Source organism: Ipomoea triloba, chromosome 6, assembly GCF_003576645.1.
Source record: "Ipomoea triloba cultivar NCNSP0323 chromosome 6, ASM357664v1".
Lineage (NCBI taxonomy): Eukaryota > Viridiplantae > Streptophyta > Magnoliopsida > Solanales > Convolvulaceae > Ipomoea > Ipomoea triloba.
This window is the reverse complement of record NC_044921.1, coordinates 3,636,321-3,659,058: the sequence shown is the minus strand read 5'-3', so window position 1 is coordinate 3,659,058 and position 22,738 is coordinate 3,636,321. Positions and strand designations below refer to the sequence as shown.

General features: G+C 35.3%; 1 protein-coding gene across 1 annotated transcript; it reads left to right on the top strand.

The window, feature by feature from the left end:
- The first annotated feature begins 1,948 nt into the window (after nucleotides 1-1,948).
- Nucleotides 1,949-5,833, top strand: LOC116023374. Its single transcript, XM_031264368.1, has 4 exons — nucleotides 1,949-2,741; nucleotides 2,904-3,005; nucleotides 3,326-3,951; nucleotides 4,550-5,833. The coding sequence occupies exons 1-4, from the start codon at nucleotides 1,949-1,951 to the stop codon at nucleotides 5,831-5,833; spliced, it is 2,805 nt and encodes a 934-aa protein (XP_031120228.1).
- Nucleotides 5,834-22,738: the final 16,905 nt, after the last annotated feature.

Below are 22,738 nucleotides of genomic sequence, written 5' to 3'. Positions count from 1 at the left end.
ACAATGTTGAGAAGTGAAAATAATATGTACTTATAGTGTGGAATATGTGTGAAGCGTGAAGCAAAGGGAATTATGAATGCAAAATATGATGTGTGGTACAAAAGAAATTAGACAAAAGGAAAACATCATGTGTACGTGTAAAGTGTGGCCAAAAAATGTGGAAGAGTTTTTAAGAAATGCTGGCAAGTGGCAATCAAAGAATTAGTCTTCAAAAATTGTGTGATCAAGATTAATTCTCTCTCCCTCATCCATGCAACATGCTTGGTGGACTTCCTAATTACAAGGGTCTACAAGCACTATAAAAGGGGAGTCTTGTAATGAGATCAAATCGAAGTTTCAGGGAGTAACAATTTAAGAGTCATTGACTACACAAACGAAATTTCAAATGTTCGGGACTAGAAACGAGTACTAAATTTGGAGAAGCAGCTCCGCGCAGTACTAGTACACCTTGTGTCAAAATCCAGGTTGGCATACAATTTGTGTAATTGATAGATTAGCTCAAATTCTATTAAAAATTTTCTTACTGAGTTATTGTATAAGGTTGGCGTTAAAATAGGTGGTAGGCCTAGTTTTGTAAATCGGTTGAACCTTGTACTTGTAAAAACTAGCGGGTTGATCTAGTGGAAAATTTTGGGCGTGGCCCCGTAGATTAGGAGTGTTCTCCGAACTACGTTATTAAATGATTGGTGTGCTTATTTGGTGCGTTCATATTTTTACATTACATCTATTAGGAGTATTATCAAGAGTAATTGTCTCTTATCTAATTCCCTAGTTAAATATAGCGTATATTCGTTGGAAGTCTGCATTACATTATTACAGATCTTGTTAGATCGAGGGCCCCGATCTCTTCAAGAGTATAGGATCATCTCTTTGGCGAGATATCGCAAAGAGATGTAGCCCACTACCCACATCTCCCGCTCTCAATCTGAGAAGATGAGATCCGGAGGGAACTTGTAGACAAAGTGTTTGACGAAATTCCCCAACCGACTGAGGATTGGGAGCTTGAGTGTGACGCAACTCAGGACAATGTTCCAAGCTCCTTCAACCATAACTCGATGGAAATCAATCCTCTACTAGACACTTCCAACCAATCTCCATGATATTTACATTTACTTGCCTTAAATCTTCTTAACCTTTGCACCCTTGCTACTTCAATTCATCAACCTCTATATGTTCAACCTTCGTGTTATCCAAACAACTCAAGATAGGAAACCCGTATATTCTCCAATATGCCATCCGCGAGAGACACGACACTCGGGGAGTTCATGACTCTTCGTTTTACCACCCCCACATTCCACTCACGCAATACACAACATCAAAATGGCATCGTTGCCGGGGATGGCAAATGGTGAATTTAAAGTTTTACTATCTTGAATCATTTGGATAACTTGCTTATTTCATTCTTCTTTGTTTTTGTTTATTGCTATCTGCACTTTCGCACCCAACTATACGCCACTTGCGCTAATCTGTGTAAGGAGCTACCTCTTGTGCTCCGATTCCTTGTCTGAAAACTTGATTGCAGGACCTCTTTGACGCAATCATGGATCCACCTCCACCTGATGATCGAGCTTACCATAGTTATATGCCATACGGAAGGAATCCTTACTATCCTTCACCACCCCAACCACCATATCCACCGCCTCGATACTATCATAACTACCCTTTTCCTTACCCACCGTCTTTTCCATATCCAATACCTCCACCACCAATTTATTATCATGAACAAGCCTACGTAACACAACATTTTCAACCTCCGAGATATCATACTCATGAGATGCCTCCATATTACCCTCCAACAAACCTTGACGAGCCAAACCATCCAAATTCTTAAAATTTTGCGAGTAGTGACCAATCCACGCGAGCAACACGCGTGTGTACAGGCGTGGGAGCTCACTGGAACAATTCCACGCCGGGTCACACGCGTGTTGACGACGTGGACCGAGCCGAGATGTATGCCTATTCTTCTACTTCCCCAGAACAGCCTCTTACGCCCGAAAACAACCAAACCACCCTCGAACAACCCTTAAATGATTTTATACGAGAAACGAGGGAGGAGAATGCTAAACTCAAAGAAACTATCACTAAAGAGATGCTGGGAGAAATTCAAGAGCTTCGCCACGAAACACTCTCACCGCTCCAAACGGTTGAGAGCACACTCGCAAAGATTATGGAAATGATTCAAGTCCAGGGAGAAACAGATGTGAACGCTGTAACACTGAGAAGCGGGAGAGCACTTCCAGAAGCTGTTCCACCTCCGCCACAATCTGTTCCGACAAAAGAACCAAGGATGGACGATGATGAGACTTCCAACGCAACGCAAGTTGAACGAGCACTCGAAGAAGAATTCAGAAGGGAAGACATACAACCACAACCCTCTCGAAAAGGAAAAGAAATCATGCAAGAGCCACCACTAGTGCCGAAAGCAAAACTTCCATTTCCTCAAAGATTCCGCACTGACATCGACAATGCCAAGTATGATAAGTTCTTACAAATGTTACGCCAACTGCACATTGACATGCTATTTATTGATGCACTAGGAGAAATGCCGAGGTATGCCAAATTCCTTAAAGATCTTTTATCTAACAAAAAAAGATTGGCTGAAACCGCTACTGTTGTGTTAGGAGAAGAATGTTCTGCTATATTACATAAGGATGTGCCCCGGAAGTTAAAAGATCCGGGAAGTTTCACTATACCTTGTAATATAGGAGGCACTACTTTTAATAGAGCCTTGGCAGATCTAGGTGCTAGCATTAATTTGATGCCTTTTGCACTATATCGAAAATTGAATTTAGGAACTCTTAAGCCTACACGCATGTGCATTCAATTAGCTAACCGATCCACCAAATACCCTAGGGGTATAGTGGAAGATGTTTTGGTCTGAGTCGATAAATTCATTTTTCCAGTGGACTTTGTGATTTTAGATATGGACCCAGATGTGGAGATCCCTCTCACCTTGGGCAGACCTTTTTTGGCAACCGCTATAGCTTTGATAGATGTGTGGGAAGGCAAACTCGTTATCCGTGTGGGAGACGAGTCCGCCAGCTTCGACGTAACCAAAATTATGAAATATCCTCTAGATGGGGATGAATTTTTTTTGTCGACTACGTGCATGATGAAATTGATTATTTATGGGAAGTGCCCAAAGCCAAAAGGCATGATTTTAATTGGGAATGTCCCATAGGGGCCAGGAATTGTAATGAAAATACTTTTGAGCATGAGCTTAACACTTTACATATTGCTTTACACCGAGAGGTTGATCGTTTTAATTTAATTGATAATGATTATGCTTCTGAATTCGTTGAAAATATAAACTCTGTTGGTGAAGTCTCGGAGGAAACGGTTGGAAATGATGGGGATGAATTTGATGAATTTGGGGAGGAATTTGATGATGGAAATGAGAAAAGAAAGGAGGACGGAGTGATAATACAGGAAGGAGAGTTGAAACTTTTGCCTGCACACCTTGAGTATGTTTACCTAGGATCAGGGAAGGAGTTGCCAGTTGTCATCGTGACAAATCTTTCGGATAACCAAAAAGAACAACGGATAGCAGTGCTGAAGAAAAACAAAGAAGCAATCGGTTGGAGGATGACTGACTTGAAAGATATTAATCCGGCCATTTGCACACATAAAATTCTATTGGAAGAAGGGTCCAAACCTGTAGCACAACCGCAGCGTCGACTTAACCCGAACACATTCGAAGTCGTGAAGAACGAGGTGATCAAACTTATGGATGTCGGAATGATTTACCCTATTTCGGACAACGCATGGGTCAGCCCGACTCATATGGTGCCCAAGAAAGGTGGAATCACAGTAACCGAAAATGATAACAAGGAATTGATTCCCACAAGAAAGATAACTGGATGGAGAGTCTGTATTGATTATATGAAGCTCAACGAAGCCACTCGTAAAGACCACTTTCCGTTACCCTTTGTAGATCAAATGATTGAGAAAGTAAGCGGATACGGCTACTACTGTTTCTTGGACGGAATGAGTGGATACTTTCAAATTCCTGTAGCCTTGGAGGATCAAGAGAAAACAACATTCACTTGTCCGTTTGGTACATTTGCTTACAGGAGAATGTCGTTTGATCTCTGTAATGCCCCTGCTACATTCATGCGCTGCATGTTGGCTATTTTTAAAGATTTCATTGGTAATTTTATGGAAGTATTCATGGACGACTTCACAATTTTTGGAGAAACTTTTGAAGAATGCCTTGGAAATCTAGAAAAGGTTTTAAAACGATGTTAGCAGATGAATTTGGCATTATCATGGGAGAAATGTTATTACATGGTCACGGAAGAAATTGCGCTTGGCCATGAAATTTCAAAAAAGGGAATTGAGGTTGACAGAGCTAAAACAGCAATTATTGAAACCCTGCCACCACCGCACAACGTGACATCCCTGAGGAGTTTCTTAGGACATGTGGGATTCTACAGAAGATTTATAAAAGACTTCTCGAAAATTGCAAGACCGTTAACTAAACTGTTGGAAAAGGACGTTGTATTTGAACTAAATGAGGATGTTATGCAAGTTTTTCCAAAATTTAAAGGATGCCATGGTACATACTCCAATTCTTGTAGGACCAAAATGGGATCAACCTTTTGAGCTAATGTGCGATGCGAGCAATTTCGCTATTGGAGTTGTGCTAGGGCAGAAAAATGACAAGAAAGTTCAGCCTATTGCCTATGCTAGTCGAATGTTGACAAAGACACAACAAGCCTACACCACGACCGAGAAAGAATTATTTGCAATAGTGTTTGCATTAGATAAGTTCAAATCATATCTCTTGATGTCAAAGGTCATCATTAATACTGATCATGCGGCTATCAGATTTCTTATGTCTAAACCTGAAGCAAAGCCAAGACTGATCAGATGGATTTTGTTATTGCAAGAATTTGACGTGACTATTGTGGACCGAAAAGGAGTTGAAAATAGTGCAGCAGATCATTTGTCAAGGTTAGAGAATGAGAAAGGACAAAATATGACTGGAAACGTGAATGAATATTTTCCTGAAGAGAAATTGATGGGTCTCTATCTCACACCTTGGTATGCGGATCTGGCCAACTACCTTGTCGGGGGAGAATTACCGGAGTTCTTGGATATACATGCCAGGAAAAAATTAATAGCAGAATCTCGATTTTATTTCTGGGACGAGCCATATCTCTTTAAAGTATGTGCTGATCAAATAATTCGACGTTGTGTAACAGAGGCTGAAGGACACGAAATTCTGGGAGAATGCCACCGAATGGGCCATCACTCGGCAAACAGAACTGCGAGGAGAGTACTTGAAGCAGGATTCTATTGGCCCTCAATATTTCGGGACGCCCAGATTTGCATAAGAAATTGTGACAGATGTCAACGGACTGGGAACATCACTGGGAGAGATGAGATGCCACAAAACTACATACTGGCATGCGAAATTTTTGATATATGGGGATTAGACTTTGCAGGACCGTTTCCGGATTCCAAAGGTTTCAAATATATCCTTATAGCAGTGGATTACGTATCAAAGTGGGTTGAAACAGAAGCACTTCGAAACAATGATGCCAGAAGCGTAACAAGATTTCTAAAGAAATTATTTACAAGATTTGGAGTGCCACGGATTGTCATTAGCGATAGGGGAACACACTTCCGAAACGTGCCCATGCGGAGATTATTTCAAAAGCAAGGCATACAACATCGGGGGGGAGTCCCGTATCACCCTCAAACTACCGGGCAAGTTGAGAATGCAAATAGCGATATCAAGGCCATCTTGGAAAAAACAGTGGCTCGACACAGAAAGGATTGGGCTGACAAGCTTAGCGATGCTTTATGGGCTTTTCGGACTGCTTAAAAGACGCCAATAGGGACTACTCCAAACAGATTGGTATATGGCAAAGCATGCCATCTCCCGGTTGAGATCGAACATAAGGCATATTGGGCCATTAAAAAACTGAATGAAGATCTAACCATAGCAGGATAGGAGAGAATGTTTCAACTGAATGAATTGGAAGAATGACGTTTGCTTGCCTATGAGACATCCAGATCTTACAAAGAACGATCGAAGTTTTATCATGACATGCACATCAGGAAGAACAAAGAATTCACTGAAGGAGATAAGGTGTTGTTATCCAATTCTAGACTGCGACTATTTCCTGGAAAACTCAAATCGCGATGGACGGGGCCATATATTGTTACAAAGGTTTTTTCTTATGGAACTTTGGAAGTCATGCATCCCGAGAAAGGAACTTTCAAAGTAAACGGCCACCAAGTCAAGAAATACTATGGGATGGAAAATGCACAAGGAGTAGTCCAGTGTTACAGGCTAGTACCCTGGGATGTTGAGTAACAAAATCCTCATATCATTCTCGTTGGGCTAAAGACGTTAAACGTAGCGCTGATCGGGAGGCAACCCGTTATTTACCTTGCTTTATTATCATCTTTACCTCATTTTATCAAATAACCCTCCAAGTTGAGATTCTCTATTTTGTAGATTCTATATTTCCATACAGATCTCGTTGCAAGAATATGAGAGTCATCTATTCAAGCATTAGGAGCAACATGATGTGGGATGCTTACTAGGTTCTTTACCTCTTATCCCTTGTCTATTTATTATGTGAACCTCATGTTATCATTTTAAAGTGTGGAAAAATGCATGTTTTGTTGTTTCTTTGTTTCATTATATTCTAAGTCAACATCGAGGACGATGTTTGGTCTAAAGTGTTGAAAGAGCTGTGCTTAAAATGAAAATTTTATTAAACAAAGCTCTATCTCATTTGTTTGAAAGATAATCAAGCCACAAGTATGTGTTGTTATTCATTCTATCTTTGGAGAATGCTAAATCTGTGCCAAAAAGTTTCCTCTTTGAATAACCTTGGAAGTACCCCTATCTTGACCTTTAAAATTTGAAAATTTGCATGCTTGTTTGGTATTCGCCTCTTATTTTGTAAAGACCTTAGTTAAGGATCTCTCGAAGTGGGAGTGTGCAACCCCTAATTTCAGAAAGATAAGTTAAGCGAAGCCCGGAATTGAATAATCATAGAATAGAACATGGGGCAAAAGAAGAGCTTTCTGTTGAGCATTGAGTGAAATATCTCTTTTCCCAAAGTAAAAGGCATGAGGGGTTGTTCGGAGAAAAGAGTATAAAAGGAAAAAAGGCCAATCCCCGAAATAAGATACAAGGAAAGCCATCTCGCTAAGTGGTGAGCAACCATAGTCTTCAAAATACATAAATGTTATATCTAGAGTCGGTTGCTCACAATAAAATGGCCCTAGGAGATGAGAAAATTGAGATGAGGAAAGCCGCTTCGCTAGGGTTCAAGCACCCATTGCACTGTCTTCGAAAAAACATGGAGCTCCATGTGAAGTCGGGTCGCTTGATGATGTCACCCTAGGAAGTGATAAGAATGAGTTACCGCCCAAGCCACTAGCGGAGAGAGGCCCATGGACCTATTTTCACTTACTTTTACGTTGGGCTTTGGCGATAAGGGAGGCCGATTGGTTAGGTTTTGTACATCGTTCCCACTAGGGGATCAGCTTAAGGCCTTCGCACAATAAGAGGTGAATGAAATTTTGGACTGTATGCTTGATATCGTGAAAACTTCTTAACTGTCCAAATTACGACCAACAGGGGTTTTGCTTTGTTTGAATATTTGTAGCAGTGTATGACACATTTTTATCATTCCTTGAAGATATTGTGAAGGATTTCACATCTCCTGGCATATTGTGTTTTGAATGAATACTAATCATTGTAATGAGCATATCTTTAGCTTAGATACTTTTGGCATCTAAATGAGAAGGCTTTGAATGTATAATTTGCCCGTGGACGAGCAATCTAAAGTGTGGAAACTTTGATAGACGCCCAAAGTACCTAATTATCTAGAACTAATTAAGTTGATTTCTTGCCAAAACAAAGTCTTGAAGAATGTAATTATGCGTTTTCGTGTTATTTTACTAACAAATTGCAAAAGAGTTTTATGTGGAGTGTTTTGAAGGATTCCCACAGGATTGAAGGCTGAAATCAACCAAAGAGAGCGTGAACCAGTGAAAAGAAGAACCAATCCACATGGGGACACACAAAGACCAAACCGGAAACAACAAAAGAGATGAAAACGGAAGAATTAACGCCCACGAGCACCACCACGCGTGTGAGCTGGCGTGGAATCATTCCAGTAACCGTCCACGCCAGTCCACACGCGTGTGATCAGGCGTGGACAGGCACCAGAATTCTGCGCGATGTTTTAGTATTTAAGGGACATTTCAGCTAGGAGGAGGGAGTCTTTTGTCAATTTTTCACTTCTTATTTTAGGTTAGGGTTAGATAGGATTAGGAAGAGGAGGAAGAGCTCCTTGGAGGAGAGAACTTGGATCTCCATAGCCTTGAGATCCTTTGGGTAAACTCTTTCATTAAAACTTGTTTTCTCTTTGGAATTCTCTTGCTTTTCCTTTTTCCTAAAGTTATTTGCTTTTATCTTGATCTTGTAAATATGTTTGTCTATTTGAATGAGATGATGTTGTTAAAGCCTATGAAGGGCTAACCCCTAGGATTGGGGCTAGGAAGAATGGAGATTTGGTGTTCATGATCTAAAATAGATAAATGAGTTTGACTTCTTTGGAGAATGTTGAAATTGTGTGTATGTTTTGTATGATCTTGTTAGATCGAGGGCCCCGATCTCTTCAAGAGTATAGGATCATCTCTTTGGCGAGATATCGCAAAGAGATGTAGCCCACTACCCACATCTCCCGCTCTCAATATGAGAAGATGAGATCCGGATGGAACTTGTAGACAAAGTGTTTGACGAAATTGCCCAACCGACTGAGGATTGGGAGCTTGAGTGTGACGCCACTCAGGACAATGTTCCAAGCTCCTTCAACCATAACTCGATGGAAATCAATCCTCTACTAGACACTTCCAACCAATCTCCATGATATTCTAGCCCCTGTCCGCTTTTATTTACATTTACTTGCCTTAAATCTTCTTAACCTTTGCACCCTTGCTACTTCAATTCATCAACCTCTATATGTTCAACCTTCGTGTTATCCAAACAACTCAAGATAGGAAACCCGTATATTCTCCAATTTGCCATCCGCGAGAGACACGACACTCGGGGAGTTCATGACTCTTCGTTTTACCACCCCCACATCCCACTCACATGTAGAATAGATCTTGCTTGTAGACTTTGTTGCGGTTGGTGGTTCTACCGGAGAGATTCACTGCAAAGGCTAATCTGACAGCCTTTAAAGCATTCTTAGTGATGAGCTTTGCCTTGAGATTGGATGAGTTGTAAGGTGCATTGTCTGTTATGCTCCTCTAGTATTACACAGCTACAGCCTCTGAATCGAAATCCTCCTTAAAGGTCCTGAAGTATGGTAAAGAAATATCCACAGCATCATGGAATCCGAGAGTAACACCCAAAGTGTTAACTGATAAGCTGTAGTGGTTGCCAAACAGTGTGAACAAAATGGACTCTCTTGCATTATTAACTTCTTTTCTGATCTCAAGTGTCGCCAAAAATTCGAAAGTGACTGGCGCATATGTGGGTCCTCTCCACTCGAATAGACGGCGGAGTTGACGATGCCTTATCAGTCCATTAACCTCGTTTAGGCAACCAAATTCTGTCAAAACATTGTCGTCAAAGAAACGACCGACGGATAGCTGCTTGCTTTTATAATCATCCGCTAGAGTGCGCTGAAGAGGCGTCAAGTGCCTGAGCGACCTTGATCCTCGCTCCTGAGGAGCTTGTTGAACTGCAGCTTGAGGTCGTACCCGTGACCTGCTGGATTCTCCATGATCATGTTTGGTTTTCTTAGCCATTGTAACACCCCAAAATTTTGTAAGTATTTTTCTTTTAAAATATTATTATTATTTTCGAAATATTTATGTTTTATGTTGACAAAAAGCTAGAATTTTTGAAAAAAAAAATATTATTTATGACAAAATAGATTTTTAAATGTATATGGATATATATATTTATTTCAAAAATAATCAATAAACAATTAAATAAATTCAACTCATAACCTCGCCACGAAATCCAATCGTAGATACTAGTCACATTCCTAGACTTCTTTTCCAACAATATCTTTAATTTCTAGAATTCAAACCTAGGCTCTATCACAACCTAGGCTCCCAAAGGTTCGAACTGCTCTGATACCAATTTGTAACACCCCGAAATTTTGTAAGTATTTTTCTTTTAAAATATTATTATTATTTTCGAAATATTTATGTTTTATGTTGACAAAAAGAATTTTTTTTTAAAAAAAATTCATTTATATAAGTATAGTACTTACGTATATTCTGTTATAAAAAAAAATAGATGTATATGTTTATGTGTGTATGACTATTCTGTTATATATATATTTATATAAATATTGTACGTAAATATGTATATACATATTTATTATGTATTCTATGTTTAAGTATATATGAAGTACCGTATATATATAATTATATTAAGCTTAGTATGTATATATGATAATCATAATTAGTAGATTTATACTTATATAGTATTATAAGTCTATATGTATATTTATTTATATATAAACCATATGAATACATATATTATATACCGTATGTATAGGTGTATATAGATACTATACCATATGTATTTAGATATTAGGTACTGTATGTGTGTCTGTACATGTATTTGTATTTAGTGTTCTTTTTGTGGAATATTCAAATTTGATTACTTAGATAGGGTTGCATGTAATTTAAATTTTATGTTTTTGGGTGAATTATGGGATGTATATACGCTATCTTTATAATGATAATAATAAGTATAAAAAAAATAATAATGATAATAAATTTAATTATTTGTTAAATGTCGTACGTATGTGATAATAATCTATACTATATATAAAAGCATTATCCTCCTCCAAAATTTTCCCGCCCAAACGTAAGGGCATTTTAGTAATATGGTAATTATTATTTTAATTATAATTAATTAATATTATTCTATCATAATATTAGTAATTATGGTAATCATAATATATTATATATAGTATAGATTGGTAATTAGTTATTAGTAATTATGGTAATTCGTTATTAGTAATTATGATAATTATTATGATAGTATATTTGTATTTTATAAATTTATACATATACGTGCATTAATGTAATACCAATGAAAATTGTTTATGTTAATTAATGATTATGATAGTATATTTGTATTTTATAGATTAATACATATACATGCATTAATGTAATACCACTAACAAATGTTTTTGATATAGATTTATTTATTTATTTATTATCATAGAATAATAATCTATATCTATATTTTTTTGAAAATATAATCTATATCTATATCTATATAATAATATATAAAAATATATTAGTTATAATTTGTCATAAACAAATAGCTATAATTGTATGGGATTCTATTAATTATAATTGAACTCCATATATATTATATTCCAATACCTATTTGTTTACAACTCCATTTATTTATTACCAATTACCAATTATTACCAAAAGATATGCTATTATTATGGTGAAAATATATGAATGGTAATCAAAAGAATTACCAATTACCAATTACCAATTATTACCAATTACCAATAATAGTTCTGTCTCTCTCTCTATATGGCTATAAATACAAGAAGAAACCCAGTCAACCACCACCATCATCAATTTTAATCTCTCTTAGTTCTGTTATTTTTCGTTTGTGAAAGCATCAATGTACATAGGAAGAACCACCATTCTCCATAAAAGTGTGACATATTTACTTTTTTTTTTTTATTGTTCATATCTTTATCTTTATCTTTTTTGATTTTTTTGGTTATACTCATTGTAGGTTCTTATATTTTGCAATCACAAGCGATGGAGTTAATTGTTGGTAGCTTCAATTGTCGAAAGGTAAGCTAATTTGTCAAATAACTACAACTTTTATTCTAAGTATTTAACTATTCTTTTTTAATTGATTTTTTTAGCTATTCTTTTATATTTGAAATCTTATATTTCCAGCTCTCTTGATCCTTTAATTACAAATGCAGATATTTTGAGCATAATAAGCACTGTGATGCAAAGGATAATGGATCTGTTAAGAGATGTGAAAGTTGAGAAGCAATTAATGAAATATTTTTATGTTGAAATCCTATACATTTTATGTTTTTGGGCATTACAGATTTCAAATTTTAAATTTGTGTAATTTGTTTAAATCTTAACATTTCATGGTTTTACATTATTTTAAATATGTAGTTGTTTTATTCGTTTATTCATACCATGTTCAGAGGTGAAATTATAGTTCAAAAAAAGAATATTAAAAAAATAATTAACTTGAAATTAAATGGCACGGAATTTAGGCCATTGGAAAAAGTAAATTAATATTAATAATTGATTGAAAATTGAACGAAAAGGAAATGAATTTATTTTGACAATTAAATTATTATAATTATATAAATCATATTAATATTTATGAAGGAAAAAGAAAATGAATATATTAATATTTCATTGGAAATATAATTGGCAATTATATTTTTATAATTATATTACTTATTAATTATATGGAAATGAATATTAAAATCTTTTTATGAATGAAAAAAGAAATAAATATTACACATGGGATCTGTTATAAATATTATGTTACTAATGTTACTAATTGGAACAGGAATCAAACCAAATGAAAAAGGAGATTAATAATAAAAATTCACTATAAATATAAAATAGCTTTCCCTATGCAAAAATTAGTAACCACCAAATGAAATATTAGCAAAAAATTATGAAGGAAAAAGAAATGGAAATGAATATTTATTCCTTTAATGAAGGAAAAAGCAAATGAATATATTCATATTTCACTGGAAATATAATCGACAATTATATTATAATTATAATTATATTAATTATTTAGAAGAAAAAACAAAATGAATTTATTAATATTTCACTGAAAATATATTCAACAATTATATTTTATAATTATATTACTTTTTAATTATATGGAAATTAATATTAAATTTTTATGAACGAAAAGAAAATGAATATTACACCGGAATCTGTTATTAATATTTTCTTACTAATTGACAAGGAATCAGGCCAATTAATTGGCAATTATCAGGAAAAATGAATGGAAAGCAATATTAATTGTTTTGATGAAGGCAAAAGGAAATGAATATACTCAAGAAAAATGGAATATTATGAAAAATGAAATGAATATATTAATATTTCACTGGAAATATAACACAACTTTTCCCTACGAAATAATTAGTAACCACCAAATGAATTATTAGGAAAAAATTATAAAGGAAAAAGGAATGTAAAATAATAATATTAGTTCTTTTTATGAAGGAAAAGGAAATGAATATATTCAAAAGGAAATGAAATATTAGGAAAACGAAATGAACATATTAATATTTCACTGGAAATATAACACAACTTTCTCTACAAACAAATTAGTAACCATCAAATGAAATATTAGGAAAAAATTATGAAGGAAAAAATTGGAAATGAATATTAATTTTTTATGAAGGAAAATGGAAATGAATATATTTATAAGGAAATGAAATATTTGGAAAAACGAAAGAAATATTAATATTTTACTGGAAATATAACACAACTTTTCATATGAAAAAAAATTAGTAACCAACAAATGAAATATTAGGAAAAACTTCTGAAGGAAAAAGGAATGGAGATCAATATTAATTCTTTTTATGAAGGGAAAATGAAATGAATATATTTAAAAGGAAATGAAATATTAGGAAAAAAAATGAATATATTAATATTTCAGTGATAGTATAGTTTTCCCTACAAAAGAATTAGTAACCAACAAATGTAATATTAGAAAAAAAAATATGAAGGAAAAAGGAATGACAATCAATAATTCTTTTTGTAAAATAAAAAGGAAAGGAATATATTCAAAAGGAAATTAAAATATTACAAAAAATAAAATGAATATATTAATATTTCATTGGAAATATAATCGGCAATTATATTATTATAATTATATGAATTAAATATTAATTCATTAATTATATTAATAAATAGTACTGCATAATAATTAATATTTATTAATTAGAAGGTTGAGCAATCCTCTCACCAACTTTAAATGTCGTTGATCAAATTAATTAGTACACGTATAACATGAACACTGCAGAAGGTCGAACATATTTAATATATAATAATAATAATTTTTGTATATACGAATTGATAATCATGTTAACGAAAAATAATTAATTTAATGTAATTGACTAATAATAATTTCTTAATAATTATTATGGTAATTAAGCTAAATATTGGTCGTTGAATTTATTTTATACTCCGTAATAATTAAAGTTTAATTATTTCTCATTTTTTCATATTTATTTTTGTAATAATATAATTACTTAATTTATGCTAAATATCAATCTTTTTAAGATAATTGTAAACAAACAAGTCATATATTATTCAATTAATTGAGTGATACTTTTGCACTAATTTTATAATAAAATAAATGTACATGTTCAATATTAGATTTTTTTAATATCTTTAATTTTATTATCTAAATAAATAATACAAAAATTTATCCGTGAATCGCACGGGTAATTGGACAATTATTTGCTCTAATTCAAACAAAGAAAACATCAGAAAACATAATCGATCCAACCAGTTTCATCAATTGCGCTATATAATATTCGATGTTATAATTTATATAATTGTATATCGATCCAAATATTCTTAAAATATTATAACAAATTCATTCTGTGCAACGCATGGGCAAAAATACTAGTTATAATAACAATAATAATTAGTTGGTTTATTTGTGAATGCCGTACAATTATATGTATGTTATGTACCATTGCAGTGTATTTTATTAATATGTGGGCATGAGTATCTATTTTGAGTACAAATGTATATATAGATATCGTATTTTTGAAGATGTTATTTGTATGGTTGTGAATTAAGGGTTAAATAAAATGTTACCCTACAAATTATTATTGTATGAGCAAAATTACTCAAGTAAAATATTATTTTCAAACTATGGAAGCTATGTTGAATTTGTGAATTTTGAGTATGATAAATTGAGTTATTTGATATTGTGGAGTATTCAGTTGAATGCTGAATACTAGGGCTATGCCCTGTTGAGGAGTGGTTAGGATAATCCTACCACTAGGGTTCATACCCTGTTTGTGGAGTATTCGGTAGGAACCATCTCCGGATACTAGGGCATTTATTGTCCTGTTGATTTGAGGAGTGATTAGGTTTTTGCCTACCACTAGGGTTTATGTACCCTGTTTTGAGGAGTATTCGGTAGGAAAAATCCCCGAATACTAGGGCTAGTAACTTCCCGGTGAGGCTTGGAGTCCTCACTCGGGGGTGTGCACACTTAAGGTTAGAGTCCTGTTTCCATTGACATGGGAATTTTGTGGAGTGTTCAGCGTGGAGCTGTTCACTAGGGCCTAAGTATAAAGGACCTTGTACCATTGTGTCTGTGATGTGCTTCCATATGTATTTTGTGGTGTGCAAGTATGGCACAAAATAAAGTTTTTATGAAATTTGAGGCCGGATTTATGATATTATGAGAATTTTTTGTAAATGATTATAAGGAATTTTTGAGTAAATGTTATATCAAGGTTTTAGGTGAAAGAATGGTTTTGAATTGGATAAGCAATGCTTTTGTATTTATATATTGAGAATGATTTTTAAAAGGTATACTACATTTCGAAAGTTTCTAACAAATAAATAAATATTAGTATTGAAAATATTGATTTGTGAATCATAAATTAGTATTTAATTTATTTTTGTATGGCTGATTGATTATTGGTAAAGAAATGATAAATTTCATTTTTTGATAAAAGTAAGTTATTTATTTGGTTTGATATTAGATGATGACAATTTATGGAATGTTGTGAAATTATAGAATGTTATTATTATTATGTGATGGATTTGGTACATGATTATCAAATTGGGAAAGTTGTACACGAAGGAATGTGATAACTAATGCCATGATAAGGGGTTAACATTGTATTATGTGCTCCAAGATGCTATGTGCTATGTGCAAAAGATTTTACGGGGTGGAGTAAGTCTTACCAGCCGTCGTGTTGATATTGTTTTTCCCCTCTTTAGTTGCTTTGCAGGAAATATTTGGCATGACATTTGGATATGAGAGCGAATCGTGATATAAAGACTGTTAGAAATCAATCATTGTATTAGTAAGAATTGTGGTGGTTTTTAGTTAAGTAGTTTTAGCCTGTGCGTTTGAGTATGGGATATACTTGAACGTGGCATAACGCCCCTTTTTCCTTTTGTTAGTAGTTGAAGGCTTCCGCTAATGTATTCGAATTGTATTTTTAAAAAAAATTACCCGTATTTTCTTAAGTGGAAAAAGTGGGGTGTTAAAGCCATCTCTTTAGATCGTCCCATCCTACAAAATTTTAGAAATTAACACTCATGGTAATTGGTTTTGAATAACTACCTTACAAATAAGTCACCATTGCATTTATGTAAAATTCCTTGTCAAGATAATGGATTTCAAAGATATAGGGTTAATGATTTTCGAAAATTTTGTCATAGTTTCCCCTATATTTTGAACAATTCTAGCATAAGAATATCAACAATATCATTCCATCATCACACACATGCATAATATCATCATAAGAGAATTCGATTGGTAGTCAAATAAGAAGTCAACTACAAAAGTCAAGAATTTCAAAAAGTCAACTTCATATTCTTCCCCAAATTCTAAAATTAGGGTTTGAAATTGAAAATTCAATTTTTGCAATGTAGCATGTGGAAAGTCAAATTGATGGCATATAATATTTCTATAACAAGTTTACTCATCAATTCAAGCATCAATTTCATAATTTGAACAAGAAATTTAATAAACCCATTTGTACAACAATGGTGTTCACACTTGAAGCCCAAATATAAATATCAATCCATCAATGCAATCATCAATAATGAAAGAAAACATCAAAGGATAGTTCTATGAAGCATTATAAACCAATTAAAACATTCAAATCATTCAAAAACATACAAGGTAATGTAGAATAAATTTTCACATTCAAGATCTTCCAAACTCATGGATATTCAAAATAAGAGGTTAAAAGATAGGATTTTACCTTGATGGTGATGTATTTAACCTTCTTTGAAGATGAAAATAAGCACTATGATCAAATCTTTGAGTATGGAGTGTACCTTACGTGGAGAAGAGAAGAAAACTAGGTTTGGAGAGCAAAGTGGCGTGGGAAGGCCAAAAGGGGGGTTTTAAATCGTGGGGGGAGGGGGGGGGGTTTCACGCCGAGTTGCACGCGTGTGTGCGTGCGTGGGAGCTTACTGCCTCGCTCCCATGCACGTCAACACGCGTGTGAGCGTGCATGGGGGCTTACTGCCTCGCTCCCACGCACGTCTGCACGTGTGTGATCATGCGTGTCAGCTCGGTGCAATGTTTTCTTCCGATTTCGGTCTTTTCCTTCACACCTGTAACTGTGTTAAGTCTTTCCAACGCAATTTTTGGTCTCGAATCCTACAAGTTAGTCCTTAAAACATGGTACCATTGGATTGTAACAAAACATCAAAATAGAAATATATAAAAAAAAAACATTATGAAAACAATTTATTAAACCTTGGGTTGCCTCTCAAGCAGCGCCACAGTTTACGTCATTGGCTAGACGCATTATACCTTGTTCGTTTTTCAGCCATATTCTTTGGTAGTGGGTAGGAAACATTTTGGTACCCACGTGTTCTTCCACGTCAGCTTATCATTTCTCCACTTCGGTTTAGAATTAGTCATCGTTTTGACCAACGCCCTTACTTCTTCATTAGTCCCTTCTGATCTTACTTTGTCGTCATTTGAGGCTTGTCCATCAAATCTCAAGGTTATCTCCCTTGAGCTTACGTCAATACGTGCGTGACAAGTAGCCAGAAATGGTCTTCCCAAGATTATAGGACCATGGGGCTCTGTATCTCCCATCTTACAAACAACAAAATCGACAGGCACAAGAAATTTTCCTACTCTTACTAAAACGTCTTCCGCCAAGCCTTCCGGATACCGTGTGGTCCCGTAAACTAAACGTAGAGTCAGCCTCGTCGGTTTCAAACNGGGGGGGGGGGGGGGGGGGGGGGGGGGGGGGGGGGGGGGGGGGGGGGGGGGGGGGGGGGGGGGGGGGGTTTCACGCCGGGTTGCACGCGTGTGTGCGTGGGTGGGAGCTTACTGCCTCGCTCCCACGCACATCAACACGCGTGTGAGCATGCGTGGGGGCTTACTGCCTCGCTCCCACGTACGTCTGCACGCGTGTGATCATGCGTGTCAACTCGGTGCAATGTTTTCTTCCGATTTCGGTCTTTTCCTTCACACCTGTACTTGTGTTAGGTCTTTCCAACGCAATTTTCAGTCTCGAATCCTACAAGTTAGTCCTTAAAACATGGTACCATTGGATTGTAACAAAACATTAAAACAAAAACATAAAAACATTATGAAAACAATTTATTAAATCTTGGGTTGCCTCCCAAGCAGCGCCACAGTTTACGTCATTGGCTAGACGCATTATACCTTGTTTGTTTTTCAGCCATATTCCTTGGTAGTGGGTAGGAAACATTTTGGTACCCACGTGTTCTTCCATGTTAGCTTATCATTTCTCCACTTCGGTTTAGACTTAGTGTTAGGAATAAATTGTAATTAGATTTTGATGAGCCAAATTGTATTTCTAGGATAAAAATTTTAGACCCCCCAATTTTTATTTGAATTTTGAGTCATTTTATTTTGATCAAGACAAGAAATATTTAAGTCCAGGAATTTCTTGAAGAAGCCAAGAAAGAAGAAGAGCTACGGATGGATCTCTAAAATCAGCGAAGGATTGGAAATAGAGATGAGCTACGGTCTCAATTTATTTAAGGATGAGCCACGGTTCTTATTTAATAAAAGGAATCAGCTAAGGATTGGAATTAAAAGGATGCTACGCTCAAATTTAATTAAATAGGAGGAGTCACGCTCTAAATTTATTCAAGGAGATGAGCTACGGTTGATATTGAAGAAAAACCAGGGATCAACACTCATGAGGAACATTTTAAATAATGAGCCACGGTTTCTATTTTATGAAAGAAATGAGCCACGCTCTTCTTTATTAATTAAGGAGCTACGCTGATTTGATCCATGCATCAATTCCTAATGGAAGCAAAATTCAAAGGATCAGCCAAGGATTTAATTAAGGAGCTACGCTATGAGTCACGGTCCTAGAAGCTGAGTTCGAATCCCACTGAGAGAGTTAACCCAAAAAGAGCAAAGGATTAAATATTGAGCCAAGGAATTAATTCATGAGCTAAGGAATATATTCATCAGCCAAGGAATATATTCATCAGCCACGGAATATATTCATCAGCCAAGGAAGCTCAAGACACACATCTGACAAGAATTAATTACAAAGCATGGAGATTACTTGTAAGATCAGGAAAATATTACAAAGTCAAAAATCATACTGACATCTGATAAAAGTTGAAATTATTTTCAACATTTCTACACAGCAAGATCTCAAGTACAAGATTTCAAATTTTGAAATTGCCTATCTCCAACGGGCAACTTCAAAATCCACAGCTATAAATAGATGAAGACTTGAAGAAGAAAAAAAAACCAATCACACAACACAAATTCAACGCATGTTGAATACAAGTACTATACAAAAATTAAGAGAGATAAATTCTTCAATATTTCATCTAGAGACTAAGCTATTTCAAATAAATATTCTGAGAGTCTCTTAGAGTTGGAGAAAGAAAGAAAAGTTTTTTTTCCTTGTAAAACAAATTCCCTACTGAGTGTGGGTAGAGGGTTGAGTAGCAGAGGAGTTGTGAAAGTCCTAGGGAGTGCAAGCTTTGTGCAGAGGCACTCGAAGTGAGATTAGTGCTGGCTTTGTGTTCAAGGCACTAAGGAGAAGTTGTAGAAGTGCTGAGTTAGAAGAACTAGCACTGGTGCATTCACTATTGTATCTTGGTGACAGAAGATAGTGAATTCCTCCTTGGAGTGAAAGGAGAAGAGTGGAGTAGAAGGATTACATCACCTTCGAACCACTATAAAATCGCCTCTCTCTCTCTCTTTACTTTACTTATTATTTTTACGCATACTTTATCTTGCATGCAACACAATTAAGTTCACACACAACTCACGTATTTCTTTATAATTTTGCATACCGTGAATGCCCAGTTAATTCTTCATTTTATTATAGCACTTTACATACGATTATTCCGCTGTGCACTCTACTTTAGATTTATTCAAGTCTAATTTAATTTGAGTTATTTTGTTAAAGTGTTATAAATTTTAATTTGTTTGAAAAGTCTATTCACCCCCCTCTAGACTTTTCACCACCCATTCGGGACCAACAAGTGGTATCAGAGCACATTGTCTATTTGAGTCAATCCTTGACTGCTAGACAAATCTTAACTTCAAAATGAAGAGAGATTTAGCTCAAAACTTATTATTCTCGCTTGACAAATTTGATGATTGGAAAATACGTATGCAGGTACATTTATCTGCATTACACGATGAAATGTGGGAAGTAATCTCAAATGGCCCAATAGAAATATTGAAGGCTAACACGGCATTTGTCCTATCACCGGATGCTCCTCAGTACATACAAAAGCCAAAGCCGGAATGGACTTCTGACGATAGAATACGAAATAACTTGGACAACATTGCCAAGGATATTTTGTTCAAAGCCGTTGATGATACCATATTTCCAAAAATAAGGAAGTGCAAAACTGCCAAAGAAATATGGGAGACACTCATCAAAATAGGTGAAGGAGACGAACAGGAAAAAGACAATAAGCTAACAATTGCCATGAAGAAATTTGAAGACTTCAAAATGCTTTCAAATGAAAGTATAGCCGACATGGAAGCAAGGATGATCAAAATACTAGGAGAGATAAACGACATGGAAGCAAGGATGATCAAAATACTAGGAGAGATAAATGATCTGGGTAAAACCATTACTCAGAAAGAAATAGAGATAAATGATCTGGGTAAAACCATTACTCAGAAAGAAATATCTCTCAAAGTATTACGTGAAACCATTACTCAGAAAGAAATATCTCTCAAAGTATTACGTGGACTACCTTCAAGTTGGGATATGAAAGTAACAGCAATGAGAGATCATAGAGATCTCAGAACTCTCTCTGTAACAGCAATGAGAGATCATAGAGATCTCAGAACTCTCTCTACGGATAAGCTTTTTAGTGATCTGAAAGCTTACGAGTTCGAAATGAAGGCGAAAGCAGAAGATGAACGTGAAGAAAGAACCACGGCTCTCATAGTCGAACAACCATCGTCCTTAAGGTCAGTAGATGATATAAATTTTATGACTGACGAACAGTTTGCTCTATTTGTTAGGAAATTCAAAAAATTCATGAGGAAGAACAAGTTCAAAAAGCCAACCCAAGGAAATCAAGGAAGTTCCTCCAGAAAGCCAAGAAAAGAAATTGTCGAAGAAAACACAAATCTATGTTACAACTGCAGAAGGCCAGGACACTTCATAGCTGAATGTCCTTATCCCAAAGTGAGTAAAAATCAAGGTAAAAATCATATTGAATCCTCACAAGAAAAGTTCGAATCAAGGGAAAGAAAACCTAGAAAAGATAGAAGAAAAGCACTCATCGGGAATGAACCAGTTGAATTAAATGAGTCAAAAGAATCATCATCTAGTGATGAAAGTCAATCATCAGAAGAAGACACAGCTCTATGCTGCTTGGTGAGCAAGACAATAGAATTGGATTCAGATGAAGAATGCTTAATGGCTCACGAAATAGATGAAGAAGAGGTAACTTCTAACACCTTTGACTCAGTTACTTCATCATTTAACTCTAGAGAATCCATCGTTAACCTAATGAAGGATTGTCAAGAGATTATGACTACTCATTCTCAACTCAAAGAGCGCAATAATCTTCTAATTCTTGAAAAAGAAGAAATGACTAAAAAATTGCAAAATGCTCTACTTGAAGTGAGAAACTTGAAGGCTGAAGTAATTCGTCTTCAAGAAGAGTGCAAATCAAGAGAGGTTAGAGAACATAACCTGAGGGCAACTATAGCTATGTTTACAAATTCATCCAAGATAATGGATAAAATGGTAAGCATGCAAAAACCCTCGGGAGATAAAGCCGGACTTGGCTACAATCCTATATGTTCTAAAACCCCTGAAAACCTGACTAATTCTACTACTCCTTTAATCAATAAAGTTCAAGTAGTAAAATTTGTTAAAAGTCAGGATAGCACAATGAGACGAGGAGTTGGTTACCAAACTAATGCCGTAAAAAGTACTGCAAAGGCAAAACATAATAATATTACTCCGCCAAAGCAGAAAACGCTTAAAGCGCATAAGTTTGTTTCTCAACATGAGACCAACGAGTCTAGTGCACAAAGAACCCATAGGAAAAAGGGAAGTTTTTCTATGAATGGGGCTGGGAAACTTTATCCCACCGAGCAAGATTGGTTGTATGAAGCCAAACCATGGAACAATACTAGATTTACCAATTTCCACAGGCTTAAACAACAAGCTACTTCCCGGGTGCCAAACAACAAAATGAATTTTCAAAAACAAGCACCAAAACAATTTTCACGGATTTATTATAACTATAAAGTTCTCAATGGTTACAAACCACCTAGTCTTGGATTAATGGGATCTAGGTGGATTTGGCTACCAAAAATTACTAACAGTGAAGGACCCAAACAAGTGTGGGTACCTAAAATGAACTAATCTTTTTTGTAGGATACTTGGTACTTTGACAGTGGATGTTCACGGCATATGACCGGAGAAAAGTCAAACCTAGTACAACTCAAGGAAGTCAAAGGACCAAAAGTCATTTTTGGTGGAAA

What these genes read in the sequence shown, in the direction of transcription:
- LOC116023374 (XM_031264368.1), top strand. Translation starts at nt 1,949, where the DNA reads ATGTATGCCTATTCTTCTACTTCCCCAGAACAGCCTCTTACGCCCGAA. An exon ending in TAGAGCCTTGGCAGATCTAG is followed by an intron (nt 2,742 to 2,903) that starts GTGCTAGCATTA and finishes TCATTTTTCCAG; the next exon opens with TGGACTTTGTGATTTTAGAT. An exon ending in TAGATCAAATGATTGAGAAA is followed by an intron (nt 3,952 to 4,549) that starts GTAAGCGGATAC and finishes CAAAATTTAAAG; the next exon opens with GATGCCATGGTACATACTCC.